This window comes from Typha latifolia, chromosome 14 (assembly GCF_019914945.1).
Source record: "Typha latifolia isolate L0001 chromosome 14, TyphaL0001v2, whole genome shotgun sequence".
Lineage (NCBI taxonomy): Eukaryota > Viridiplantae > Streptophyta > Magnoliopsida > Poales > Typhaceae > Typha > Typha latifolia.
Window position 1 is genome coordinate 798314 of NC_133099.1, and position 24822 is coordinate 823135.

The following is a 24822-nucleotide window of genomic DNA, read 5'->3' on the forward strand; positions in this document are numbered from 1 at the left end:
GCTTTTCACAAATTTTTCCAGGATACGCTTTGTACACAGAGGCGAATATACTCTAGATAGGTATGCTCAGTTGTAAGCAGTCTCCCTGAAATTTCTCACAAAACAAAATCTTTCCATTAGGTTATATGGTTGATACAGTAGTAGTCTTACAATAATAACAAACATCCCAATGAAGTAAGAGTTGAACTTCCATTTCAACGTTTGCATCCCAGAATGCAGTACCAAAGCCAAGACAGAATTTCCTTCCCTTTGTACTATAAAATTTTAACGGCGTCCCTTGACAAAAATTCCTCTGGCTTTAAGTAATCACGACTTGTTTCCAACCAAATCATCTAATGTGAGGTTTAACGTATCTACTGAACCTCTCCTCACCTCCTCTCCACGTGCTGCTAAAAGATCCTCGACACTTCCAGGTTCTCCAAACCACCCAAGCCGGTCTGCAATCAGATGGAGATTATTGCAACCACCGCAGCGAGCCACCACCACTCCTTTTTCATATGATTCACGGCAGAGTGTCTTCACAGACCTAGTCTCACACACTTTGCATGTGAAGATCATGGCCAGATCATGTCTTTTCGATGCTTTTAAATCTGAGAAAGCTGTGTATTTCACATTGGACTCCCCTGTAGGGATAACCCTTTCACTTGAGCCAGAAACCAGGTTCTCATCATTCCAGCTAGATTTCGGGTCCTCAACACCCTCATCTGTACTAACTTCTTTCTTCATATGAGTACCTCTTATACCTACATTCAAAGGCCATGGAAATCCTGCAACAAACAATTCATTAGTATGAGCTTTTCCTGAATGTAATTTCCTCAGTCTCTACAGAGACCCACACAAGAAGGCAAACCCAGGAAAACCAAGCAGAAGGACATGAAAGGAGTTCGGGGTGTTTAATTCAAAAGTCTTGCGACTTGCATTATCCTAGAGGGGTAAACCAACTTTGCATAGAAGAAGGCCTGGCTACTTTAAAGGAAGATGAAAAGTGATAATATGCATCAAACAAGAATCAACTTTGTATCATGAACCTCACAAGAGGATCTGAAGCTCATTTTCTTCACCAACAATAATGTGGCCATTTAACATTAACTTAGAAAGGTTTGGCTTTTTGCCTTTTGTCAACAAAATTTTTTTTTTTTAAAAACTTAGAAAGGATAATGGAAGCGTCATCAATCAAATTCTCTTAAAAATAGTGACATACATAAGTTATAAATCATGACTTTAACATTCAAAATTTACTTAAAATGAGATAATTCAAAGTCTTGCCTGTAGCAGTATGTTAAGCAGTAAACTAAAATCAGAAAACCTCGAAAGTGTTCCACTACATAAGGATGTGAAGCTCATTTTCTTTACAAACAATAATGTGGCCATTTAACATTAACTTAGAAAGGATAATGGAAAAATCATCAATCAAATTCTCTTAAAAAAAGTGGCATACATATGTTATAAATCACAGCTTTAACATTCAAAATTTACTTAAACTGAGATAATTTAAAGTCTTGCCTGTAGCAGTATGTTTAAGCAGTAAACTATAACTAGGAATCCTCTAAAGAGTTCCACTACACATGGAAATTACATATGATTTCATCAAAGGGCTTTATTTCAATTTGTCTCTTTATAAATTTTATTTGAACATGAAGAGTTCTTTTCCTCCTTGTTTGATCCTAATTTCATCCTTCATCTTTAAAGTAGTTTGATAGAAGAAAAAAAGAAGAAGAAAAGAATAAATGATCCTCTGGCAGGCCATGGGTAGATAGAATGGCAAGCAAAGGATATTCCCAGGATGATCAGTTTCACGTATATCTGCCCACGATGTAGATAGATGTTTAGATGAACCTCAAGAAGGATATCAGCTACCATGCAAGTCCGACCAGTTCATCATTCGGTAGTGACATATGATGCAAGCCAACAAACAACTTTTATTTTATATGTTCAAACATTTAGTTAAAGTTCATCTTTGATGCTGAAATCTTCTCTCCTACCAGAGAAAAGGAAAACAAAAATTTCCCCAATGATTTAAATAACTAACAAGATCTTTAATAGGCATTAATCGCCATCCAACAAGACACAACAGAGCATTAAAAAAACAAAGCAAAATCTACAGAGAGCCTGATTCTCTTTGGTGATGAGATCGCCACCATCATATTGGATATCACACTAACATATGTTATTCAAAAATCAACAATTTTGGTAAGCATGTGTGACAATGACATCTTCAATATGTACCTCAGGGATCCTTTTGGATCAATATCCAAACAACTTCAATTAACAATTGCCCTCACTCCTATACGATTTTATTGGGACAAATGGTAACATGTAAATTTTCTCTAACATAGTAGTACCCCACAAATAAAGTAGACAAGTATGTTTCTAAGGAACTTATTCTTGAAAAAATCTCATAACAAGCAAACCTAGCCTACATAAGGCAGAAGTACTGTCTAAACTCTTTGCTTTTCAGGAATTGTTAGGCCCAGACATTTAAAGTGCAGACTAAGTGCCCACCTAATCCAAGTTACAACCTTCAATACTTGCAAAATCTTGACAAGATTGTACATGACCAAATTGTTATGCTTGCATAATTGATTCCAACAATAACCATCAATCATAAAAATTAAAAAATAATATAAAATCTTATTTTCCAGTTCTTTTGTTTGTTTTTCCATCCAATAGAAACATCACTACCAAAAGTAAAAGCATATAACATGAAGAACGAAGCAAAACCCCAAATCAACACAGGTGGGAGGGAGTAAACCAACCTCGCGAAATGAAGTATTGGGGTCGATCTCTGTGGAGGATAGAGGCAAGCCGCCTCTGCAGCAAGCGTGCAGCAGCCATGGAAGAGGACTTCGATAGGATTCCTTGGAGAAGGAAGAAGAAGCGAAAGAGAGGAGAAACCCGTATCCCTAATAGCCGCCACTTATAGATCCGAGTTCGCTTAACGGATACGGGTCCGGATACAAATAAATGGTGTTTGGGCCTATTGGAGCATGTAAGGCTAATGGATTTAAGTTAGTTTTAAAAAAGAACACCCTTTTAATTCACATGTATGTTAAAATAGATTTCTCCTATTTAAGTGTTGAGTAACAGCATAATTCACCCCCTTCTCTATTCCATCATATATTATACCCGTTTTAATATGGTGAAAATGAACAGCGACTAATCTCGCTGGTTCTTCATTACCCATCTACCCACCGGAATCTGTCACACTATTACATAAAAATCTTCGGTTAATATATTATGACAAATTGGCTTGACGTCAGTCAGTGACGTACTCCTGATAGTTAGTAATGTGACTATTTTAATGACTGAAAAAAAATTAATATCCAATGGACCTAAACATGTCAATAAATCACAAGTGAATCAATTTTCCACCGGCTCTCATTTTTTATTTTCCCGTGGACCCCGAAGAAGATTCCGGTTAAATTATATGACCCAGTTTGCCGCTGCATAATTTCAAGAATCCAAATCCCATCAGGATAGAAATTGAGATAGAGTCAAGTATTAGATTGACATGGAGGAGACCCAGAGAGATAATGGGAATAAATGTAGATGGAGCAGAATATAAGGGGTTTTTTTTTATAATTTAATTTAGCATATAAAATTAAGTATATATATTTTGTTATAATAAAATGTACGTAATTTACATATGTGGTGTACGTTAAAATTTATTATTATTTATTTATTTTAGCAAAAGTTGCTAATGCAATATTTTATTACAATAAATAAAGAGTATCATATCATAAAGTAATTGTCTCGACTTATTCAACCCAAGACCACACAAAAATAGGCATATCTCTCTTACTCATATATAACTAACAATCAAAGTTCACAACTAAATGGTGGTTAATTCACGACTCACAAAATAAAAATTTATGCTTGATCTCCGTTAACTAATTCATCTTCTTGGCCTTTTTTATTGCCTCCTTACCCTACAACTTTACTAGCACAAGAATAGAGAGGATATTTTATGCTTGAATTCTTCCACAAATTTAGATTTATCAATTAGCACCCTATTATTTATGTCCGACCAAACATGAAATCAAAACTCAAACGAGAGTCAACTTATTTAGTTCCTTCTTCTAATTTAATTTTTGGCTAGAAAAACTAGTCCTTATCATGTTTGGATGTACCGGTTATTCTTTTAGCAATAACTACTCTTTCAATAAGTTTCTTCACATATGACATCTCACAAATAGGTAGTTCACAAAAATATAGATAGTATTTTTACTCAATCCTCTTTGTTGTAGATTATTTTTTTATTTTGACACATCAGCCACAAAAGAGCTCGAATGTTTAAATACATTTTCAATTTCTAAATTTGAGGAAATGAGTGAGAGATGATTCAGAATTCGATAAATAATAAATTTTACAGTATAAATTTCATTACTCGCAAGACTATTATTTTGTCTCTCCTATCATTTAGATTAATAACATTGCTATCCACGGTTTAAATTTATTATTACAAATTAAAAAACTAAATATAATTAAATTATAAAAAACTGTAAATAGTAGTATTCTAATGTAGAATTATCTTGTCTTTTCTACTCCTATCATCATCCATGATTCAGTTTTAACCAATCCACTTGACTATACGCCTGTTTCCTTGCTGGTTCTAATACTCACAAAAGTTTCTTTGCGAGGACTGAAGATAGCTACCTTTTTCCTTCTTCTTTTTTTTTGAATTTAATTTAATTTAATTTACTTTAGTATGATATCATAATATTTAATAGAGTCTGGTCCGAATTAGTTTTCGCAAATTTAGGCGAAGCTCTGATTAAATTCAAATCCAAAAAATCATGGAGACGTGTACCTTGCGCAACTCCTTCCTTAGCGATTACACTGTCCCTTTTCGTTTCCTCCTTCTCCACACTTCTTCTCCGTTAAACCCTAACTCTGACCTAAATTTCTCGTATCCACGATTCTAATGGTTTCTCATTCCTCATCGCTTACCCCTCATCTAATGTGCAAGACCAAATCCTCCACCGCTGCGTCCACTCCCAGATCCCGTACGAAGTCTTCCACCTCCAACCTCTTCATGTCCACCTCCTACCCCACCACCGCCGCCGCCGGCTTCTCCACATCCACCACCTCCTCTTCCGCCTCTGCTTCCACTCCTAAGTCTCGCGCCTCCCTCGTCGCCGTCCGAGATTCCCTTCCCGAAGCTGCCGTTTTCTACCACTACTCCGAGATCTCTGCCGCCACCAACCACTTCCGATCCAACGCCCTTTCCTCCTCCTCATGGCGCTGCGTGCTCCGCGGCCGCGACGCCACAGTCTACCGTAGCCGCTTCATCTCCGGCGACCCCGCTGATATCCCCCACCGCTTCTCGCGCCTCGCCAAGGGCAACCACTCCAGTCTCCTCCGCCTCATCGGCGCCTCCCTCGCCGGGGACGAGCACCTCTACCTGGCGTACGAGTTCTTCCCAGGCGCCTCCCTCGCCGACTGCCTCCGCAACAGTCGGAACGCTAGCTTCACCCCTCTCTCCATCTGGATCTCCAGGATCCAGATCGCTGCTGACATCGCCGACGGCCTCGAGTACATCCACCACCAGTCTAACACCATCCACAACCGGATCAAGAGCTCCGGCATCATCATCACCGATCCCGGCCACCGCGCCAAGATCTGCCACTTCGGTGCGGCCGATCTCGCCGGGGAGGTCCGCTCTCGCGAGCCGGATTTAAAGAGATCGAGCAGCCGGCGACGGAAGATCGAGGGGTCGAGGGGTTACATGGCACCGGAGGTGATCGCCAGCGGCGAAGTGTCCCCGCGATCCGACGTGTACGCCTTCGGCGTCGTGCTCCTCGAGATCATCTCCGGCGAGGAACCTATCAAATACCGGTTTGACGAACAAAGCAAAGAGTCCGAGAGGATTTCGCTAATCGAGACAGCGACGGCGGCGGCCGAAGCGGGAAGGGTGAGGCAGTGGGTTGACCGGCGGTTGCGAGACTCGTTTCCGGTGGAGGCGGCGGAGGAGCTTATCGCGGTGGCGCTCCACTGCGTGGATCCGGAGCCCGATAAGAGGCCGGATATGACGTGGGTGGCGGCCAAGATATCGAAGCTATTCCTCGACTCGAAGGCGTGGATGGATAAGCTCAGTCTCCCGACCGAGATATCCTTGTCCATAGCGCCTCGGTGACCGGGTTTATGACGGTATTCGAATAGTGAACCAGAATTAATGCACCTCAGACGTCGACTGGAGTGGAATAGGGAATACTATTCTTTTGTTTATTCTGTACATAGTATTCGTATTCGGACATCGGATAGAAGGAAAAAGTTGTACGACGGCAGTCAATAGAGTACAGAATCGACAGCTTATTTATTAGTTTGTTTGCCTTATTAAAAGGGTGTGGTGTATTACGCAGTTAATACGTAGATGTGACGTTGTTGTTGGAATTGTTTGAGCTGTGTGTGTGTGTGTGTGTGTGTGTGTGTGTGTGTAGAGTTTTTCTTAGGTTGTGGGTGGCTTGAAATGCCCAAATAAATTTGGTGGGCTTTTGCAGTCCTTTCTTTTGTTGCTTATTCTAACGTTGTATGTCATCGTAGCAGTTCAAAGGTTGGATTTAAGGGAGTATAAGCGAAAAGAGTAGCCAATGTGCCTCTGGATTATAAAAGTGAACAAACTCAGAACATCTAAAAAGTACTGCTCGGATTTAATCTTATGATCGTGAGTTCAATAGATTTCTAGCCCGTCCCAGCCCATTAAGTTGAATTTTTTTTTTCTTAAAAAAAAACTTTACTCGACCAGGATTAGGAGCCCAACAAGAGATTATATATTTATAAACTCACCCCCCGGGTCATTAGAGGCCGCAATCTTTTCACCACCACCAATTAATGCCAGCATATTCCGGAAGACGCAAGAATATTCTCCTTAAAAAGGCCGCATAAAGGGCTCTGTTTACCTTTGTTCCAAGGAAAGCACAAAGGAAGAATCCTTGAAACCGAAAAAAAAAATTCCCCTACACGTAAGGCCGTAGCTAAGATCGCAATTGAACTTTAGTCTTGTCACCTGGTCCCAGAATAATAAAGTGCTCCTTTGGAGCTTTCCCATGTCCATGTTTCACAATTGATTAGTTCCACTCTTTTAACTCCTCAACCAAAGAAACAATTAGCATAAGTAATACTAATACTTTTACTTATAATTAAGTCCAAAATTCAAGAACAACTAACCAACCTTTGAGACATTTAACATGAATTCAAGTAAAGAAAAAGAGAAACAAATTAGAAAAGCGAAGATTTGAAAGCCTCACGTAGCTTGCTCTCGTTCAAGATATCTTGATCATATTAATCAAACAGGGACGGTTCGATTGTTACTGGCCGTCCCGGCCGCCACATCGCCGTCTTCCTCGTTCTCCCCCGACATCTCCTCCAGCGACTTCCCCTTCGACTCCGGCACGAGGAAGGTCAAAATGAGTCCCAAGAAGTTACATCCGGCGAGCAAGAAGAGCGAGTTCCTCACCCCAATCCCTGGCGGGTAGCCGTGGTCAGCCTTCGCCGGATCCGGGTTCTGCGCGAGGTACAAGAACCCGAACGACCCGATAATCGCCCCGAGCTTCCCGGACGCCGCCGATATCCCGTGGCACGTCGATCTCAACCTCGCCGGGAATATCTCCGCCGGCACGATGAAGGTGGTACTGTTCGGCCCAAAATTCGCGAAGAAGAAGGTGAAGCCGTACATCACAATGAACCCGATGTGGTTCCCGGCGGTGGTCCAATGGTGGTATGGGATGGCGAGGCCGAGCATGAACACCGTCATCATGGCGAAGCCGAGGATCTGGATGGTGAATCGCCCGATGACGTCGATGAGCGCGACGGTAAACCAGTAGCCGGGCACGGTGCCGCAGAGCGCGATGAGAGCCTGCGCCCGCGAAATGCGGTAGAGCTCATCGAGCGCGCTCATCGTCGCCGCCTTCGGGATCCACCCGATCGCGCTAAAGATGTCCTTTTGGAACAAGTTCTGGGAGTAGAAGGCGATGTCGAGGAGGAGCCACGTGGTGGCCGTGCCGAGGAGGTGAAGCCCGTGGCGTCTGCGGAACTCGTGTGAGAAGAGCCCGAACGAGTTGGCCGCTTCTGTTTCGTTCGATTCCTCGACCCTCGCTTGCTCCTCCGTGATCTCGACTTGTAGCACCTTCGACATATCGGCGGCGGCCTTCTTGGCGTTCTTCGCGACGAGCGCCGTGTATCGCGCGGTCTCCGGCATCTTGGCGCGCCAGTAGTAGGTCACCGCGGCTGGGACCGCACCGAGCATGAGGATTAAGCGCCACACGTAGTCGGCTTGTGGGGCCGTGGAGCCGACCGGGTCGACAGCGTAAGCCGGCGCTGGGAAGCGGGCTTTGAAGGCGGCCGAGATGACGATGGCGGTGAGGCCGCCTGCGAGGATGCCGAAGCCCTGCATGGCGAACACCGCGGCGATGAAGGCGCCGCGGGTCTTCTTGTTGGCGTACTCCGACATGATGGTGGCGGAGAGCGGGTAGTCGCCACCGATGCCGAAGCCAAGCCAGAAGCGGAAGAAGCAGAGCGTGGCCATGACGCTCGTCGGGGTGCTGGAGAACGACAGGCCGGAGGCGACGGAGCAGAGAACCATCAGCATCAGCGTCATGCCGTAGACCTTCTTCCGGCCGAGCTTGTCGCCGAGCCAGCCGAAGAAGAGCTGGCCTGAGAGGGTGCCCACGAAGGCGACGCCGTTGACCGCGGCGGAGACATGAGGGGGGAGGGAGCCCGGGGTCGGGGAGCCATCGACGTGGTAGTAGATCCGGCCAAGGAGCTTGGTGACGAGGGAGATGCAGAAGAGGTCGTAGGCATCGGTGAAGAAGCCCATGCCAGCGACGACGATCGCCGTGAAGTGGTACCATTGGGTCTTCGCCACGTCGAGGGCGTTCAACACCTGCAACTGCTCTCCTGCCATTTCTTCTCTCTTCTCCAATTACAAGAAATTAACAAGTTTAGTTTTTATATATAAATTGACGGAAAACCAAAAAGAAAAAATTGAAAATAATAATAAGAGAGCAATCAACATATCACCTTTCTCTCTTCCGCGGAAAACGAAGGAGAGTTAGAAAAGGTCTCAAAGGAGGAGAGATAGAGAGAGGAGAGAATAGAGAAGGTTACATATAAAGATCAAAAAGTGGAGGTTTTTGGTATCTACTCGAGGAATATTCTCATGATATTACTAAGAAAGCTCTTCCTCCATACCCTCTTAATATGCTTAACATTTGGCATGAAATTAGGATCGAGCCTTAATACAGTTAAGAGTATAAATGGAATTTCAAATGAATTGCACTCCTAAAAAAATGATTTAATCTTCATTTCCTATTATTTCTCTATGTGATATTGGATATTTAACAACTTATTTTTAGATCATATTTAAGGTACACACAATAGAGAGTGCAATTTAACTCAGATAATAAGAGATCTTATCATAATTAGATTATCTCGAAAGATATATATGGGAGTGTGGAATTTAATTTGAACCAGATTTTATATTAGATTATCTCGAAAGATATATATGGGAGAGTGGAATTTAATTTGAACCAGATTTTATCTCCTTATTTCGGATAATATCAAAAAATATGTGAGAGATTTTTTTTATTTTAAATTGGTTATCTCAATAAATATATATGAGAGTAAATAGATATTTGATTTTAATCAGATTCTCTCCTTATGTCGGATAAAGTCAGAAGGTTAATAGGTGTGAAACTTGGGAAATTTTAACACTCCTACAAAGTTAGTCGTAAATAATTCCCACTAATATAAACATGAGAATGTTCGTCATTGGGTGAGAGGCTTTGCTTTAATTCATAGCCCCAGAATGTGCTTGAGTATTATAGCAACTGCAACGAGACGCCACAAAATTTTTCCTCCTAATTTCCCCTTTTCTATGCCCAAGAGGTAGCAAAGATTGGATTTATTCCTCTCAGCACAATATATATATATATACATATATATATACAGAGAGAGAGAGAGAGAGGTCTCCATGAAATGAAATGGGGTTCGACTAAAAGTGGAACCAACAACGCCACCATTAGAGATTGCTGATTCTGTTTGCCAACAATGAGAGGCCCACATCTCCTCCACCAGTAAACAAATCAAAGATGGAATAAGATTCACTCGACTGTGTTAGTGGGTCAAGACTAGCTTAGGAGTAAAAGTGAGGATTTGATGGCCATAAGAGATCCTTCTTCCACCATCCTACTTTGTATGGTAAGTGGGATGTTCACCAACCAAAAGTTTGCAAAGGTGGACACGAGGTCTTGTGTTCCTTGGAAACATGAAGGGATTCAAGATTTGCCTCCCAGATGTTCGTATGAATGCAAAGCTTATCATGTTGGACGTCAGCAAAGCCACTCAGAGAGAGAGAGAGACTGCAACTAGTAAACCATTCACAGGAGAGTAGCAACTTCAAGTCACACAAACAAGCTAAGCAGTAATCAGAGCATAGCATGCTAAACATATATAGAATATTATCGTGTGTCACAATATTGTTTAAGAAACTTTTAAATGTTCTGCTAACTTCTCCTAAAGAGATTTTTTCGCATTTCGATTAATGGCCAAAGTCATATTCAACCAGATTCACTAGAGTGAAACCAAAATAATTCATTCCAATGCCGAGAAATAATTGATGTACATAAAGGGATCAGGAAGTGTTCCACATCAGATAGCTTGCTTCCGATTGCGAGAATTTGGTGGTTGGGCTCAAACAGGTTTAAAAGGCCCCAACTCAATCGCTAGCTTTCATGCTTCTGCACCAAAGAAAGGCAGCTCAAAGGAAAGGCACAGAGATCTTGTTAAAGCATTATAGGGCATATAAACCAATTATATCATCAATTTTATTTTTACGGAGAATCCTAAATACTCATCTATGTGGACTCGTTATTGTAATTCCATTTTTGGCAATATTACTTGAAATAATACAATTGTATTATCTATACTCAAAAGATTAATGCATGAAAGACATTCAATGGTTTCAAATAACAGGAGTGCCTAAAGCTGGAAATAGGAGCATGCAATCCGAGGGCCTTAGTTCGAAGCATAAACTTATATACATTACAATATCGAAGCATAAACCTATATCATTACAATATAGTGCTCAATATTTTCACCCATTGGGTGTGCCCAAGTTGGCTATATGAGCTGGTGGGCCTGCCTCAGTTGTTTCTAAAGAACCAGCTGAAAACTAGAGAAAGCAAAGCAAAAGAGTAGGGGTATGTTATTGGTTTCCTTCCTTAGCACTTATGTCTCCAGGTGTTTCACAAAAAGTTGCATAGCACTTAAGTACCTGGTAGAGAGGGGTTCCAGATTTAGCTGAAGTTGTGGTACCAATGAAACTTTGCTCTCGATTCTGCAGGCTTTAGTATTTGGAAAGAGCACATAAGTGTCGAGTCTACACTCATCATTGCACCATCATTGTTGAACTCACCACAGTAATTAGGTGCTGAGAATATTGTAACAAGTTCCCTGTTAGCAAAGAACTGATAGCCATCCTCAACCACCTAACAAGCAATAAAACCATAGTTAATAAAGAACTAAATTTATTTCAGGGCTACAATGTGAAAAGCAGTGTTTCGTGCAAAACCTGATGAGCACGGCATATGAGGTCTAAATTATGCTTCACAAGGAAGTCATTCACCGTATCAGTCCCAAAGGTATATGAAACCCCTCTGTCATTATCTCCCCATCCCTGAATATTTTTACTAGGATCTGACCAAAGAAGATCACATAGCAAGCCAGTGTCTGGCACATCAGTAGGGCGTGCCAAGTTACGTATTTGATCCAAGTTGTCCAACTCTGGAGAAAGACCACCATGCATGCAAAGAATCTTGCCGTCAATTAGAGCTGCAACAGGTAGGCAGTTAAAGCAATCTGTGAAGACTTTCCAGAGCTTTGAATTGAATCTGCGTTTACACTCATCATAGAACCCATAGATACGGTTTATGGACGCAGACTCATGGTTTCCCCGTAAGAGAAAGAACTTGTCAGGATATCTGATTTTATATGCTAAAAGAAGGCATATTGTCTCTAAGCTTTGCTTCCCTCGATCCACATAATCCCCCAAGAAAAGGTAATTAGATTCAGGTGGAAATCCACCATACTCAAACAGCCTTAGAAGATCAGAATACTGTCCATGAATATCACCTATGAGCCCAAAGAAAGCATAGAAGTAAGATACATGTAAGTAAACAAAACATACAAGACCAAAAGAAAAGTGAAAGAATTAACTTAGTTTACGCAGTATTCTACACCAAATGGAGTAACCATAAACAGATATCACTCGAAGATAAAGTGACAATTTAATCTTTGAGAAGTATGGAAGAACCTGCTTGAAATCAATATATTTACAAACACTGGGAAAAAAAGAGAGAGAAGTGTTCAATGCCTAAACACCGACTCAAACTACCCTTCAGAACACCTTGATCAGAGCATAGATAACAGAATCATGGAGATGATGCTCCATCAAGAATTAAGTAGCTACATCTAAGTCAGCCTGAATGACCACTGCAAAGATTTCTGCTAATGGAATAGATATTTGATGAGCTATCAAAGAATGGAAAGGCGGTGAAACCAAATAAAAATTACATCTCAAATCATTTCGTAGAGGTAAGATAATTAATATCTGCTTATCTTTTGAGTAAAGGCTTCCTTGAAGATACAAGAACACTAAAACTGGAACAGGTTAAGTGGTTACAATAAAACATTCAAATCTTGCCTTATGCTCCAAGTCCTTATGCTTACTCAATAATTAAGCTCTTTCCATCATTGCATTGCCCAAAATGAAATCTTGAAAAACTATCACTAAATTTTAGTACATAGAATATACATTTTGTCCAACATGTGCAACTGGTGTCCTACATCAAGTTGAGCTTTTGCATATCATACAATAATTGAGGTAAAGAAGATAATGAAAAAATATGATAGTTCGATAGGACTAATTCTCTAGATTATAGTTGAAAGAAACAAAATAATCCATGTACAGTCTCTAACTAATGGGGACATTAAAAGCCCTGATATTAGCTAAAGCTGCCAGAAATCAGCTTGACGAAGAAATTGCTAAATGGGACAAGACTTGATGTAGTCATGCACCTTGATAGAATATTAGCTACGGATTACACAGTATTATTACATCTAGTGATGCAATGTAAAAAAATTGGAGACCATCTTCAAGGAGGCTGAAATTTTTGTAAGTCAAATAAGTCTATGTTGAGGTTTGCGTTCTACATCTACTGTTACCCTGAATGTTGACAAACAACTATGAAGATAGTTAATGTTATCTGGCAAACATAGTATTCGTCGATGAAAATAAACAAGGAATGGATTTAGAACATAGAAAGAAGGAACGAATAGACGAATCACAAAAAACTTAATAATTTGATTAATGAATAAAAAGAGTACATGTAGTGCAATTACACTTAAATATAGAGTCAGAGAATGATAGAAGATACCAATAACTAAAAAGTCCACGGATTGCAAAGTTCTAATCCTTTAGATAGCAAAGGAAGAATCAAGATGTTCTTTGACCAATTACCATCTACTTATTAAATCAGTAACCAACAAAAACCCAACTCCAAAATCCCAACTTGCGCAAACCAATCATAGAACACTAAAAATCTCAAAGAGGTTGTCAAAAATTTACCACAAATCTTGATCGGCGCATCAAGCTCCAGTAGATTGGGCTGGTTCAAGAAGATGCTCCTGGAGTTTGCACACAGCTGCTTGATCTCCGCCTCCGTGAGGTGCGGCCGCGCCCGTCTTCCGGGCCTGCCTCCTTTCACTTCCAGCAGCCGCCGTATTATCTCATCGAGAGTAGCATGATCCATCTCTCTCTCTCTCTCCTCCCTTGTCCTCTCGGTCGCAGGGTATTCTCTGCTCTGGTAGAGGAATACCCGAAGACGAGATTCTTCTCTCTCTCTCTCTCTCTCTCTCTCTCTCTCGCTCGCTCGAATGAGAGAACAGAGAACCTTTTTTGGGTTCTTTTTATAAATTTTTAATTCGTTCCCAAGAGGTCTGACCTATGAAGGATCGGATTGGACGGTTTGGGATTCACTCAACCTTCTTTTCCAGGAATATTTCATTTTAAACCCTATAGACATAGTTTTTCATTTCTGAAGACATTACAAATGGCACCTTATACTTTGACTATTTCAAATAAAGCCCTATTTCTTCTATTATTTAGCAATTGAGCCCTCAGTTTGTTATAAAAAATATTAACAAACAACCAACGGCACGGATTAAGATTGGAATATTTCTTCAATTTCAAATTTTAAATTATTATACAATCTTTAAAATTAAACAACAGCAGTTTTAAATCTTGCAAGATTTGGTGTTATCTTAAGATTTCGAGGCTCGATTTGGTTATGTTCAATTAGAAATTGGGTCGATTCTTTTTTATTCCAGGCTATTTCGAAGGTTTGATTTAATTTTCTTAGTCAAAAGGTTGACGTGTCTTAGTTTTTTTTTTTTTTTTTTAAATTTCCGACGATCAATTTATAAATAATAATATTGTTAAAATCTACGATTCTTCCTTTTCTATTAATCATTAAAAACACCCGACTAAGAATTTTTTTTTAATGGGCCTATTCTTAGTCCACAAAATACTAGTTTTCTAATATCTTAAATATAATATATATATATATGGATCTAAATTACGATTAAATTTCTTCTATAATTGTACATGGTTAATACGTAATGAATAAAGATAGAATCTCACATCCAACAAGTGGAAGTATATAGAAAGAATATAAACTTCTCAAACGTATAAAAGTCAACTTGGATTCGTATATTTAATTATGGTATTGGTATATATCACAAGCAAGAAGTAAGAAGTCACATAACGCGATATCATCGCCGGGTGTAGAGGTTGCCATAGAAAAATAAAATCCTGCATAATTATTTACATCACAATAAAATCGATATTTTTTTATATCATCTATGCAAACGTGTCAGCTTAAGAGAAAAATAAAGAGTGGTGCGTATTTAAATGTCAATATCCGACAATAATTAATAGCTTAATATGATCAAATTCAACAATAACGTATTTACTATATCTTATGGAATCATGGATAGTTGAATATTGTACGAGAGATGTGGGAAGGTTTGTGGTGAGCCCTTCATCAAACAAGGTGCTAAAGATGGAGTCATGATATTAATTTAATTTTAATTAGAGAATAAAAATGTAGGTCGGTCTGGATTCTCCGTCGTTGATTGCCCTGATTGCACTTACTAAAATCTTATAGTCTCCTTGTGTTTTTTTTTTCCAAGCACGATAGAAATCATGGAATGTGTACCATTAATATATTGATTTACATCTTACCTTTTTTATACATACATCCTCTAAACATTTTTCGTTAGCATGTAAACCCATAAACTAAGAACATTCTTAAAACTTAGAGAGTCCATGTAGTTAATTTTTTTTTTCTAATTGAGGGATATACGCGAATATTTTCTTACTTTCGTAAGTTCTATGTGACTATTTTTCTTAGTTCAAAAGTTATATATAGATAATAAAAAAGTTGAGGATTCAATCAATAATAAGATCAAGGTTTGGTTTGGATCAATTTTATACGGGTCAATTTAGACACATGATCAAATGCACGCCGACAAATTAATTATGTATATCTGATTGCCTGGTTTATTGTGTTTGCTTTTCAGTACAATTACGATTATATAATAAATACGTTGATATGCATCTGAGTCGACAATCGGTGTCCAAAAGTGTGACATTCCAAGATGACCAAATCATAAAAGGCCTTAGTTTTCCATTAATGCACCCCACTAAATATATGCATGGGCGTACGTAAAAACCTTATGAGTGGACCAGGCTACCGTAAATAGGCAGTGCGAATAGTACTTCTATTCCATTCAAACGAACTATAATAAGCAACTTTGACACATTTATTTCATAGCAATTGATGATAAAAGGCCAACTTTGAAGGCCCAATGGCCCACAACATGCGTTTGTTTGCTGGTGTAATAATGCAATATATTAATTTGGATTGGGTCCATTAGATCATGCTCGGTTATAATCGGGCTAGGACTGTTAGGTTTAGCATGACCAATATTATGCTCAACTATATAAATAGAAGCATAAATTCCTGAATGCACAATATTGTAATAATATTAATTAGGATTGGGTCCATTAGAACTTTGACTCGGCCGTGTTGAGTCTCTGACGAAAGGCCAATCCACTATTCCCTCTTGCATGAATAATTATCTAAGTTAAGACTAAGAATTCTCAAGTGTATCAACTTAGGTAGTCAGATCAACTTGAGTAGTTAATAGAAGAAGAAGAAGAAGAAGAGGACAATGGTCTCATTAAACCCAAGAGTTGAATGTAGCAAATGTAGGCCCACACAAATAATTCAGGTCTAGACTCATTAGTGCTTGCTAATCATTCACCTCTTTCTTTCCTCTCGATCCAACTCTACTGCTACTCTTTCACACGTTATTGCACAAGAATTGAGCAATTTGTTTCAAATGATTAAAAGATAACAAAAGTAAGTAAGTAAGAAAGAAAGTTTTTTTCTTTTTTGTTAAAGAAAAAGAAAGAAAAGAGAGAGTAGTTTTAGATTGAAGAAAGATTTGGATCCTCCGAGAGTCTTAAAAGTTCTTCCAGGTACTCTGGACCCAAGTCTTCCAATTCCACAACGTTCGCAATTTTCACCTCTTTAATAATAACTTTGCTATTATTCTTTTTGACCACCGATCTCCTCCTCTTCCTCCTCCTCATCGAATGCTTATTCTTCAATGCCACCACGGGGGAGCAACCTTCCTCCTCCCATTGGAGCCCCTTCAAGGACTCCCGGACGCGGTCCACCGGGAAATTGAGCACCGCCATCGTCCCACGCATCGAGAACGCCGCCTGATCGTACGCCAGGGCCGCCGCCTCCGGGCTGTCGAACGTCCCGAGCCAAACCCGAACCCCGTGCCGCGTGGAATCCCTGATCTCCGCCGCGAATTTCCCCCAGGGACGTCTCCGGACGCCGATGTAGCAGCTCTTGGGGTTGCATTCCTCCTTCTTCGTCTCGTCCTTGTCCCTACTTTTAGCATCGCACTCATGGGGCGACTTTGGAGTAGCTCCCTCCGAGAGCATGTCGAAGAGCAGCATCTCCTCGGCGTCGTCCACGTTGAAAGGGAGGGATTCTTCCAGCTGGTCGTACCGGGAGATGGGCGATCCGATCGAGGACGACTCCGAGGAGGTTTCGTAGATTTGGGGTTGGAAATGTAAATTATACATTTGGGATTTGGGAGTAGAGGAGGAGGAGAAGGACTGAAGGAGGAATGCCATTATTTCGAATTTTATTCGTCACAAGCCCCCGGGGGCTTTATAGTGGATACAGATGGAGGAGTTTGACTGGTAATTGGGAAACGCGAGGGGCCAAAATGACAAAATAGGGTCGCCTTAAAAATAGTAGGGACGGACGAAAGAGATGTAATTGGCCTGGGGCAGAGGGTGGGACCCGAGTCAGGGATGCCGCACGTGACCTAATGACGTACGGCGGCGAGATGCTGACAAAATAGATGACGCCACCGCTGCGGATATGATAAATGATAAGCCAACGTGGCACATTTTCCCGACTTCCTAGAGATTCGCGCAGTCTCATGCACGCATCTTCTGTTGCCAGGTCATCTTTCACATAATAATAATAATAATAATAATAACTTACCTTCATAGCTAGGTAAGGTAGATAATTAAAAGCTGGACATTCTGGACAGTTAGGACTTTTGCGTTAGCATGATATAGTAACGCTTAGTTACTTATAAGCTAGCTAGCTAACATGCATGCATGCTTAATTAAATTATATGGTCACCTGCTCTTGCATTAATTATTTAAATTTAATATGACACTCTCAATTAACACACCTACTCTTAAAATGGATAATATGTTTCGCTTTCGCCTGACATCATAACGTGCCCCCATGAACAGATCAAACTTTGTCCCAGCTCCTTGAACTGGATGCTCAAGAGGACTACTTTTGAAAGTATATATACTATATACCTCAACAACAACAAGATAGATACATCAACGAAAAGGAGAAAGAGATTAAGAACAAAGTATCGCATGGTTATTTGAATTAAGATATATATATATAGATAGAGAGAGAGAGAGAGAGAGAGTAATTGTATTGGAGATGTAGGCAGATGGAGATTAAGAACAAAGTATCACATGGTTATTTGAATTAAGATAGAGAGAGAGAGTAATTGTATTGGAGATGTGGGCAGATGGAGATTGAGAGTTTTGGATTACTCGACTTGTTTAAGATGCCAGATGACCATTTCTTTCAGCTGCTTTAAGACTAATTAGTTGGCTATCATGTAAACTAAAGTACAAGTCGTCTCATGCATGCATGCCGAGGACCAAAATAATGACATTAATTAGTTATTAATTTCCATAAAGGAAGAAATGGAGAAAAAAAGTTATCAGAAAATAAATTAAAAGGTGTCTAACAAGAGTAACTCAACTTATGGTTTATAACTTGATAAACTATTGAAAACGTAAACGTACGAAATTTCTTAGGTATACTCATATATAAAATCTAAATATATTATATAAATTTAAATTTATCAATTATATAAGTACAAATAAAATATAATACTATTTGCTCACAATTTATTATTAAATAAATTGTACTTTTTTAAAAAAAAATCTTTCTTCCATTAGCCATATTAGGTGAAAAAGTTATATTAATGTCCCCTTCAGTTAGGCTTTTCTTGATCCCAGTCCAACCGTGGATCTAATGTAGATTATCCATGCACCTCAATAGCTCACCATTTATTTATCAACATATCACAAACTCAAGAATACAAAACCAATATTCGTTGATCCAATCTAGTATTTACCAATAAAAGCATTCGATCTAGAAAAAAACTTTCATAGTAGCCAAAATAAAACTATCTAACAATCTACTGAATTTATTAATCACTTTAGTAAACAACTTTCTCTCTTCATCACTACTCATTCTACTCCTTCTATTAGTGATATATCAGGTAGCATATTGAAATCAAACTAAACCACAGGAGTAATTTCCCTCGAATAGTTCTATTCGATCTTATTTTCATACATTCCTTTCAACTTTCAAGTGATGGTGCCTATCTTTTTTTTTAATCTTTTAAATTATTAAAATTTTTAACTTATAATTATAGTAAAAGTAAACTAAAGTAGGGCCTATAGACTCGTAATTTATTAACAAAAAAAAGAGAGAGTTACACTCGAATAAGAAACTTTGGAGGATTACACAAGCTGCTAATTAGAGTCTACACTCTACATTCAGTAATCCAAAAGAACCAAATTCTTAGTCAAATTCTTCGTCCAAAAAAGGAAAGGAACCTTTAGATCCACTGTAACCTCGTTGACTAACTTTCCTTCGTGGGCCCATGAATGAACTAATTAGTGCCTGCCACTTGGGCAGCCATCAGTAACTTTCTAGATCTTAGCACGTCACGTCCTACAATGGATCTAGATTAAATAAATCTAATAGATTAGGCATGATCATTATCTCTTAATTGGTACTGCGTATGAACACCAGAGAATGACCTTTTTACTTGGTCATAGTGGGATTAAAGAATGGTCTTAATTTTATTTGCTTCCAAAGTTATAAGTTGATCTTGTTACTTAGACCTCACCTGTCTAATTCTCGACTTTGGCAACTAAAACTTGGATTTTATTGACAGGATTAGGAATCAGATCAAGTTCTAAGTTCTGGATGAATTGGTTGGGACTGGAAATTACTGCCGGTTTAAACTTAAGCTTAACTCAGGTTTAAAATCAGATCAAATTAATATAATTTTAATTCAAACTTCATCCAATATTAATTTCAATTTAAGACTTGGTCTCGAGAAGGGGTAGAAAGTAGAAATCGGTAAAACAACATGAAAGTTTTAATATTAATATAGGGCTCCATGATTGGCTTACTCTTTTGGGGTAACTCAATAGATCTGTGCAACAAATCACGTGATACAATGGATCTAGATTAACTAAAATTAATAGATTAAGCTGAGATTAGTATCTATTGGTATGGGTATGGTATGGGTATGAGCATGAGCATGAGCATTTATAATAGAAATGGCCTTTAATTTAATCGTATAGATTAATGTGATTTTTTTTAAAAAGGGGTCTTAATTTATTTGGTTGTAATTATTAAACTTGGGACTGCTTAATTATTTTTTTAAAGGGTCTTAATTTATTCATTGCCAAAGACCCCTACCCTCACCCCCATCCTACTACCAATCCACTCCCGCCACACCGGTCTCTATTATGGTTTTTAATGCTCATTCTCGTGGTGCTGCTAAGGCTTGTTTTCAAGATGGATGTCTTATCTAGGGTGTAAAAGAGCCGAGCCTGAGCGAGCCGGCTGTTGCTCAGGCTCGGCTCGCCTCAGCTCGAGCCGAGCCTAAGTTGAGCCTGATCGAGCCCGAGCCGAGCCAAGCCAAGCCCAAGCCTAAAACAAGCCTATTATCAAGCCTCATTCAAGCCGAGCTGGCTTGAGTTGGACCGAGCTAATTCGAGCCCAAGCCGAACTTAGAGAAGGAAGGTGACGTGGAGCTTAGAGGAGACGACTGCTGCGGGAGGAGGACGACGCGGCAGCGGCTTGGAGAAGGAAGGTGAGGCGACACTTAGAGGAGACGACTACCGCGGGAGGAGGACGACGCGGCAGCGGCGCCTTGGAGAAGGAAGGTGAGACGGAGAGTAGAGGAGACGACTGCCGCGGGAGCAGGACGACGCGGCAGTGACAGCTTGGAGAAGGTGAGGCGAAGCTTAGAGGAGACGACTGCTGCGGGTCTGTGGCAACTTGATGATGCGGCACCGCGGCAGCTCGAGGAGACGACTAGCACGGGTGTCGACTGCCGAAGTTCTGAACTGCCGACTGCCGAGTGTTGAAGGAGGAGGAGGAAGAGGCGGCGGCAGTTCGAGGGGACGAGTAGGGGGAAATTAGATTTGGGGTAGGAGGCGGGGAGGGGATGTGGGACTTAGATTTTGGGATTAGGGTTTTCTAATTTAGTTTTATACCGAGCCGATCGAGTCGAGCCTGAGCAAGTCGGCTTCAGCTCAGGCTCGGCTCGATATTAATTTCGAGCATCTTTCGGCGGCTCGGGCTCGACTTAGCTCTGACCAAGTTGCTCGACAAGCTTGACACCCCTGGTCTTATCTCCGTTGTTTTCTGCAATATTACTTGGGTTATGTTCAAAGCTTGATAATGTGCGTATTTATTTGGTTAGTCTACTTGTAAGCTAAGTGTATGACTTGTTAAAGGATTGATGTCCTATTTCTTTTATTTGTATCAAGTTGTAATAATTTGCAAGATAAATAAAACATCAGTCTACAGGCTTTCTTTAAAAAAAAAGTTGCTCAGGACAATAGAATGAGATGAGACTTCATTATAAAAGTTAATTATAGTATTATGTTATTATCCTAATGTAATAGAAACCTTTGTTAATTTACAGTTGTACACCACTTCAACTAACCATAGCTACTTACAGCCAAAAGATCCCATTAAATTAGTACAAAATGCTACCTTTAATCAGCACGAGAATGTCTAAGAGCCAGTTGATATTATAATTTTGGGTAATTGGGATTTAACAACACAACAACTTTATGATGACAGTACGAACCGTTTGGACCTAATAATAGACGATTTTAATTACATTCAAAAGCCAATTTAGTGGCCCATAGGATTAGCCATTGACCGTGGATTTAGTGTGAATTAATCGTGATTTTGATCACATTTATAAAAGCCCAAATCCTAAATCTGTAGGATTAATAAATTACTAAAATTATAATAAATTTTATAAGCACGAACAAGTTGATAAAGATACCCTTAATCTATCTCCTAGTGGAATAGCGAACTTCCCCGTTCTCGAAACATACGATATACCTTTTTATTTTTCTCCATTAATAATTAGTCCATGATGAAATTTTTTTGGATATCATATAAAGTAAACATTTGTAGCACGAGTCTAAATAATATTTGGCCGTGCGGGCTGCTAAGAAGTGGTCAAGCAAAGATCAAAAGATTTTGAGTCGAGATTTGACCATCGATTTCAAACCCTTTTCGTCTTTTTGAACGTTCAAAGAGCCCAAATGCCTTTTTGAAGCTCATAAAGTGAGTCAAACTTCTCCAAATCGAAAGACCAAACAGTATATATATATATATATATATATATATATATATATATATATATATATAACATGTTCCCTGGAAAACGATATTTTGCACGATCCAATTATTATTTGTTATCATCACACTTATGATCACACTGCAGCCTTTCTAGAAGCTCTGTTTTTATTTTGGAATTTAATCTTTTCTAGAAAGATTTGAAATGCAATATTCCTGTTTAAAACTTAGAAGATAGAGTTACCTGGTTAGCTGAGACCAAGAAGTTAGAATATATATAGTCTTTACGAGATCTAAAGGTACGAATGTTAATCAATTTCTTGTACGAGTTGATGCCCACCATTCATATAAAAGTAATCCTGAAAGACTTGGTATTTAGTCGTATAACTAATTTTCAAACTTATGTTGAATGATTGATTGCCAATTAGGTGCACCCTTTTGTAGTAGTTTTGAACTATTTATTGAATATTTGGAATAAGGTTCTTGTCATCTTTTATTCCACTTGATAGGTGAATAATGGATATTAACTCACGAGCAAATGGCAATAATAAATAGGAATTTTTACATAATTGCAACTAGAAATATTTGAAATGTCATCATTCTAATTTTTTTCCACTATTTTAGAATTGTCGTTATGCTTATTTCTAATAGAATACTATTAAATTTAATAAACATATATAAATAAATAAAATAGCCTCATTTTCAAAGTTTTGAGTTAAAATATTTATCAATAATTTTTATCTCACATAAGATAAGATATATTTGGTTGTACTATGATATTGGGTATAATATTAGATAACTTTTAGACTATTTTTAATAATTATACAAGACAAAACAATATATTTTTAAAATTAAATTATTTTTTAATTATGATTAGTTAGATTTAACTAATAAAATATTATTTTTGAAAGAGCACAATAGTTTTGCTGACTATTACGATATCATAAAATTTTTCAGTGATAATTATATAATATTCATAGTAAATATTAATAATAACAATAAATGTCTTGAGTCTTATGAATTTCACACAACATTAGGAGTTGAAGATAATCAGCAACTTATAATGAATCTTAAATGAATTTATCAAAACATCACATCTTTTTTTACATATTATTAAAGCTCTACTGCATAAATTTTAAAGAAATTTATTTTAAAAAAACATCTTATTGAAAAAACATTAAGAGTTTAAGATAATTAGCAACTTATGATAAATTTTAAAAAAATTTACTAAGAAAAATATCTCATGTTTTGTTTACATATTATTAAAGCTCTACTGCATACATTTTTATCATTAATTCGAGCCCAAATTCATTTATTTTTTTATCATTTAATACTCTACCATATTTTTCCTTATTTTTAGTTCTTTTTAGGACAATATCATATGAGTACTTTGCTTTAGAACCAATTGGAAGATAGAAGAAGGAAAGATGCGAGTAAATATCAGCTTAATTTTACATTAATCTCGCTTTATTGGTACAGTTATTAGAAAATTTTGTCTCAGCGTTTAATTTCTTTGGATTATATTGTGGAAACTAAGTTTCTGGTCATCTTGTACTAACTACTCTGCCTCTCTCTCTCTCTCTCTTCTCTCTTGAGAGTGTATATAGTGTAACTGTAAACTGTGAAGAAAATTTTCAACCCATCATCGTCATATATATATATATATATATATATATATTGTAGTATAATTACATCTTCCTAGTAATAAGAACTAAGAAGACTGGAGATTGATTACACACAAAAGAGTAGAGATGCATCTTAATTAACTTATTGGTCTTCATAATATTAAGTTGGCAAACCCTAGCAATATTAGAGACGCATGGAATGCACTAAAACACCATGAAATCTAGGTTAATTTCAATTACTAATTCTTGCCGGCTTTCTCCTCTTCCGTCCTGAGCAGCTCCTCCAACACCTCATCATCCAAGTACTCGAACTCAATCTTCTCCCTCCCCGCCCCTCCGCCGCCGCCCCCCGACGAGGAGCCGCTGGACCGCAGCAAATGGACTTCGTTCGGGAAGTTGAGCACCGCCAGCTGCCCCCGCATCGCGTAGGCGGCGCGGTCGTACGCCCTCGCCGCCTCCTCCGCCGTGTTGAACGTCCCCAGCCACACGCGCTGCCCGTGCCGGTTCGAATCGCGTATCTCCGCCGCGTACTTCCCCCACGGCCGGCGCCGGACGCCCCGGTATTTAGTCATCTCCCCCTCCTTCCCTTCCATTCTTCTTCTTCTTCTTCTTCTTCTTCTTCTTCTTCTTCTTCTTCTTGCTGTTGCTGTTGCTGTTGGTGTGTGCTAAATTGTCACGTCGGAGGCGGCGGCGGTGGCTAATAAAAACGTCCATCTCTCGCTTGGATTTAAACAGGAGAGTTCCTCATGGCGGGCTCCATAGATTCCGCACGTGTGAAAGCGACAGGGAATCTTTGTTGAGTTGGGTGGGGGGGAATTGGATTTGGATACGTTGTACGTGGAACGGTCAGACCGATGGCTATGGAGTAGTATGGAATGGAACGTTCGATTGCATTAAATGCTCGCCATCTTTTGTGTATATCTTTTTTGAGCTTTAATTCTCGTGCCCCCTTTTCCACATACTTGAAATTAAATATATTGGGGGTGTATAAATGTATATAGATAATATAGTGATGTCATGACTGTGACGTGTGACTCGTCCAGGCATATGACGCCAAGATCGAGGATATGGACTTTTGTGGTATTGATCCCCTACGT

General features: G+C 39.2%; 6 protein-coding genes across 6 annotated transcripts; 1 reads left to right on the forward strand and 5 right to left on the reverse strand.

The window, feature by feature from the left end:
* Nucleotides 1-91: 91 nt before the first annotated feature.
* On the reverse strand, nucleotides 92-2917 carry LOC140800609 (uncharacterized). Its single transcript, XM_073155364.1, has 2 exons — nucleotides 2757-2917; nucleotides 92-767 (listed from the first exon to the last, which is right to left on the reverse strand). Exons 1-2 carry the CDS (start codon nucleotides 2833-2835, stop codon nucleotides 307-309), a joined length of 540 nt encoding a protein of 179 aa, XP_073011465.1. The 5' UTR covers nucleotides 2836-2917; the 3' UTR covers nucleotides 92-306.
* A 2007-nt stretch (nucleotides 2918-4924) lies between these two features.
* LOC140801092 (lysM domain receptor-like kinase 3) lies at nucleotides 4925-6136 on the forward strand. Its single transcript, XM_073156094.1, has one exon. It carries the CDS (start codon nucleotides 4925-4927, stop codon nucleotides 6134-6136), a length of 1212 nt encoding a protein of 403 aa, XP_073012195.1.
* A 969-nt stretch (nucleotides 6137-7105) lies between these two features.
* LOC140800918 (inorganic phosphate transporter 1-6-like) lies at nucleotides 7106-9071 on the reverse strand. The gene is made up of 2 exons (XM_073155853.1): nucleotides 9019-9071; nucleotides 7106-8911 (listed from the first exon to the last, which is right to left on the reverse strand). The coding sequence occupies exon 2, from the start codon at nucleotides 8900-8902 to the stop codon at nucleotides 7286-7288; it is 1617 nt and encodes a 538-aa protein (XP_073011954.1). The 5' UTR covers nucleotides 8903-8911; nucleotides 9019-9071; the 3' UTR covers nucleotides 7106-7285.
* Nucleotides 9072-10414: 1343 nt separating this feature from the next.
* LOC140800919 (serine/threonine-protein phosphatase PP1-like) lies at nucleotides 10415-13955 on the reverse strand. The gene is made up of 4 exons (XM_073155854.1): nucleotides 13625-13955; nucleotides 11570-12129; nucleotides 11273-11486; nucleotides 10415-10736 (listed from the first exon to the last, which is right to left on the reverse strand). The coding sequence occupies exons 1-3, from the start codon at nucleotides 13806-13808 to the stop codon at nucleotides 11295-11297; spliced, it is 936 nt and encodes a 311-aa protein (XP_073011955.1). The 5' UTR covers nucleotides 13809-13955; the 3' UTR covers nucleotides 10415-10736; nucleotides 11273-11294.
* Nucleotides 13956-16432: 2477 nt separating this feature from the next.
* On the reverse strand, nucleotides 16433-17275 carry LOC140800920 (ethylene-response factor C3-like). The gene has a single exon (XM_073155855.1). The coding sequence runs from the start codon at nucleotides 17273-17275 to the stop codon at nucleotides 16553-16555; it is 723 nt and encodes a 240-aa protein (XP_073011956.1). The 3' UTR covers nucleotides 16433-16552.
* Nucleotides 17276-23964: 6689 nt separating this feature from the next.
* Nucleotides 23965-24297, reverse strand: LOC140801093 (ethylene-responsive transcription factor ERF095-like). The gene has a single exon (XM_073156096.1). The coding sequence runs from the start codon at nucleotides 24295-24297 to the stop codon at nucleotides 23965-23967; it is 333 nt and encodes a 110-aa protein (XP_073012197.1).
* Nucleotides 24298-24822: the final 525 nt, after the last annotated feature.